Source organism: Macaca thibetana, chromosome 3, assembly GCF_024542745.1.
Source record: "Macaca thibetana thibetana isolate TM-01 chromosome 3, ASM2454274v1, whole genome shotgun sequence".
Classification (NCBI taxonomy): domain Eukaryota; kingdom Metazoa; phylum Chordata; class Mammalia; order Primates; family Cercopithecidae; genus Macaca; species Macaca thibetana.
In genome coordinates, this window is record NC_065580.1 from 6913598 (window position 1) to 6917624 (window position 4027).

The 4027-nt window shown below is 53.7% G+C and overlaps 1 protein-coding gene across 1 annotated transcript; it reads right to left on the bottom strand.

Moving 5' to 3' along the window:
• Positions 1–706: 706 nt before the first annotated feature.
• Positions 707–3780, bottom strand: LOC126950780 (collagen alpha-2(I) chain-like). The gene is made up of 3 exons (XM_050784799.1): positions 3738–3780; positions 2684–2958; positions 707–2117 (listed from the first exon to the last, which is right to left on the bottom strand). Exons 1-3 carry the CDS (start codon positions 3778–3780, stop codon positions 1218–1220), a joined length of 1218 nt encoding a protein of 405 aa, XP_050640756.1. The 3' UTR covers positions 707–1217.
• Positions 3781–4027: the final 247 nt, after the last annotated feature.

Sequence of the window (4027 nt, forward strand, 5' to 3'; positions counted from 1 at the left end):
TGTATAGGTTGCCAATTGGTCAAAACAGAAAGCAACGATTCCCTTTGGAAAATTAGCTGGCAGTAAGAACTGGCTACAATGAAAAGCCAATAACCATGTATGAAAGGCCTCTTTTTGTTGCTTTGTTTGCATTTAATTTCTACTTAAAATACTTCTATTTCAATACTTATAAATAGTATTTATAAATGTAATCAATATGGTAGTTCTTCAAGTGCAATAATACTACAGATAATTATGAATAAGCTCATTCTTATGTTGAATGTAAGGAATATACATCTATATATAGACACCTATATATACTATAATCTGTATATACCTATATATCTATATAGATATCTCTATATATAGATACCTGTATATATGTATTTTTGAGACGGAGTCTCGCTCTGTTGCCCAGACTGGAGTGCAGTGGCACACTCTTGGCTCACTGCAACCTCCGTCTCCTGGGTTCAAGCAATTCTCCCGTCTCAGCCTCCCAAGTAGCTGGGACTACAGGCGCCCACCACCACGCCCCGGCTCATTTTTGTATTTTTAGTAGAGACGGGGTTTCACCTTTTTGGTCAGGCTAGTCTCCAACTCCTGACCTCAGGTGATCCGCCTGCCTCGGCATGCCAAAATGCTGGAATTACAGACGTGACCCACAGCACCCGGCCATATTTTCTTTCTTAATGACTATTTTTTGTAAATATAAAAACATGTCTGTACATTCCGTACACAGTAATATTTTATTTTCTTCCCAATGTGATAACTAAAATACATTTAAATGAAGGCTAGAATTTAAAACAAAATTCTTTTACTGATAAATACACTTGTAAAGCAATGAAAATGTTATATGCATTGCTTTGCATATAAACGTTCAAGAAGTATTTGTTGACCAAAGAAATGTCTGAAAATGAAATATTTTAATCTGTTCCGAAATGCCATAATATTGCAAAGAAGCATTTCAAAATATTGTGTCAAATGTTCAAATTTAGCATTCAAATTTAGCGTTTTCCCACATTTTACCCTTCAATTCATACAATTTGCAAAAAGAGTACATGAGTTGATCACTGTTACTTAAAACAATGCGTCACCTTGTTCGGGAGAGAAATTAACATAACGGTCAAGGAGTGAAAATTAAACAACATGACATTTGCTGTCCATTCGATGTTAAAGTTCTAAGCAAATTAGCATGGAGAAAAGGGGATGGGTAGAAATAATAACAGAGCATTGCTTGATTAGTCCGCCTCCACCTCCACGCTGTAAGCGCTGGACAGATCCGGCTTTACTGAGTCCACCGTGCAGGGAAATGGACGCGCGGGCCAAGCAGAATCCCAGGGGCGCGATCGCACCGGCTGGCGTTCCAGCAAACCCTGCATCCCGGGCCCTGGATTCACGCTGCCTTCTGTCTGAGTCTTTGACGTCTTTTCCTCTGCCTGGAAACAGATCGCGACGGTCCGTACCAGAGAGTGGGAAAGTGCAGGACCACCCGCCAGGAAGACCCGAGAGCGCTGCGCCTTCCCCGCGGTTCCACGGGCACAAAGCGGCAGCCCCAGCTGCGAGCGTGCCTCCCCCCGAGCGCGGCCGGGCTCCCGCGGGGAACAGGTGACCACGGCGCGCGTGGGTGCGGGCGCCAGGTTCCTCCCGACTCCCCCCTGCGACTCCTCCCGACTCTCCCCTGCGGCTCCTCCCGACCCCTCCCTGCGGCTCACCCCGCGGCCGGGGATCCCTCCGCCCGCCGCTGGCCCTTCCGCGCCAAGTAGTGCGCCCCCGGCCCCCGCAGCTTCTGCCAACCCGGGCCCGCGGGGACGAGTCCACGGTCGCGCGCGAGAAGGAGCGGCGCGGAGACGGTCGGGGGTGCGGGGAGTCCAGAGGTTTTGCCCGCGAGGCCGCGCGGGGCTCCCAGTGTCCAGGGAGACAGCGCGGCTGGGTCCGCGGGACCACGGCTCCACCCGCCGCGAGCGGGCCGGGGGTGTACGGCCGAGGCGGAGCCGCCCGGGAAGCCGCACGAGGCCGGCGGCCGGCGGCGGAGGCAGGTGTCCCGAGGCCCGCCCCACCCCCACCGCCGCGGGCAGGAAGAGGAAGGAACCGCGGCCGGGCCTCGCGGGCGGGGGTGCCCGGCCCGGGAAGCGCGTGACCTAGTTCGTCCCAAAGTGGATTTGACAGGTTGTCAGCTCCACTCCCCGCCCGCACCGCCTTCCGGGTCTCCCTCCCCTCGCGGGGCGGCCCACGATCCGCGGTCCCCGACTCTGCCTCCCATTGGCTCTCTCGCCGCCTGGCGCCCCGCCCCCTCGGTATCACCCTTCCATTGGCTTGGGGCCCCACCCCTGCCCCAACCTGCCCTCCCACTGGCTTCACGCCGCCTGGCACCCAGCCTCAGCCCAGAGGACCCAGCCCGACCTCCCATTGGCCTCGCGCCGCCTAATGCCCCGCCCTCGCCCCGGCCCACCCTCCCATTGGCCTCATGTCGCCTAGCGCCCCGCCCTCGCCCCGGCCCGCCCTCTCATTGGCCTCGCGCCGCCTGGCGCCCCGCCTCCTCCGCAGCCCCCTCTCCCCGCCCAGCCCGGCTGGTTGCTCGGCTGCGGGTGTTCCTCTGTCTCGGTCTCTTTCCTTCCCTCCCGAGTGTTGCTCCTGTTCCTTTCCTTTTCTCCATGTCTCTCCTTTTTCTGATCTCCTCCCGTTTCGGCAGCCCGAGCGGTCTTGCCCGGCTGCACCCCGCGGCCTGAACTGGGCCCCCGGTGCCGCTGCCTGAGTTCCACGACCTGCCCTGGGGCCCCCTGCAACCTTCCCGCTGCTCCCGGAACCTGACCCCTCTGTGCTTCACTTCTCGGTTTTCTTCCCTGAAATAAGCACAGCGAATCCCTTCTCCAGGTTTTCTCGTGTGTTCAGTCTGCAAGGCTTTTCTCCCTTTCTCCACCCTGCGCCTCGGTTTCTCCCCCGCTTCCCCGCCCTCTCTAAACTCAGCCAAGTGGAACAGATCTCCCAGCAAAACAAGGCAGAGGGCGAGGATAAAAATGATAAATGTCAATATCAACATTTTTATTGCTTTAGGTTTTTAAAACACAAAATTAGCAGGAACGCCCAGATCAACCCAGACCTAGGATCAAGATGGAGTTTCTTAAAGTATCAAGTGAGACTGTAGTGACAAAGTCGATTATCCCAGCAATATTATCAGCTTTGCCTGGGGAATCTACTTTTACTTTGTTTTTATTGTTTGTTTGTTTTGAGATGGAGTCTCGCTGTGTCGCCCAGGCTGGAGTGCAATGGCGCGATCTCGGCTCACTGCAACCTCCGTCTCCCGGGTTCAAGCAATTCTCCTGACTCAGCCTCCCAAATAGCTGGGAGTACAGGCGCCCACCACCACGCCCAGCTAATTTTTGCATTTGTAGTAGAGACGGGGTTTCTCCATGTTGGTCAGGCTGGTCTCGAACTCCTGATGTCAGGTGATCCGCCCGCCTCGGCCTCCCAAAGTGCTAGGATTACAGGCGTGAGCCACTGCACCCGGCCTACTTCTAGTTTGTTTATGCAGTATTCTAACGATTTAAAATTTGTATTTTTTTTTGTTTTTTAAATTTTCTGAACTCGTTTTGTAAATGGCTGCTCTTGAATGTGAGGATAAATTGACTGACTGATGAGGCTGAGGTTTGGAGCCAATCCCCGCCCAAGGCATTTGGCATCAAACACGAGAAACCCTTGGCTATTCAAATGAGGAGACTCAAGTAACTTTCCCAGGGTCACTAAAGTGGGAGACCTCAAACGTGGACCCAGCTCAGACTCCAGAGGTCCACCAGGACGACCCATCATGGCTCATTAATATATCCGGAAGAATGGCAGAACTGCTCTTTCCAGCTGCCTTCCTGCCTATCGTGGGGGTCCTAACCGAGCTCCCCACCATGGAATTCAAGGCCTACCTTATAGGATCCCTGGCTTACAGGAGCAGTTTCAATGCAGCAAGCGCACTGACCACGTTTCTGCCAAGACCTTTTTGTCAGAGGGCCTTTGTACTTGAATTTCTTTAGACTTCTCACCTGGCTTCGCTCATCTGTCA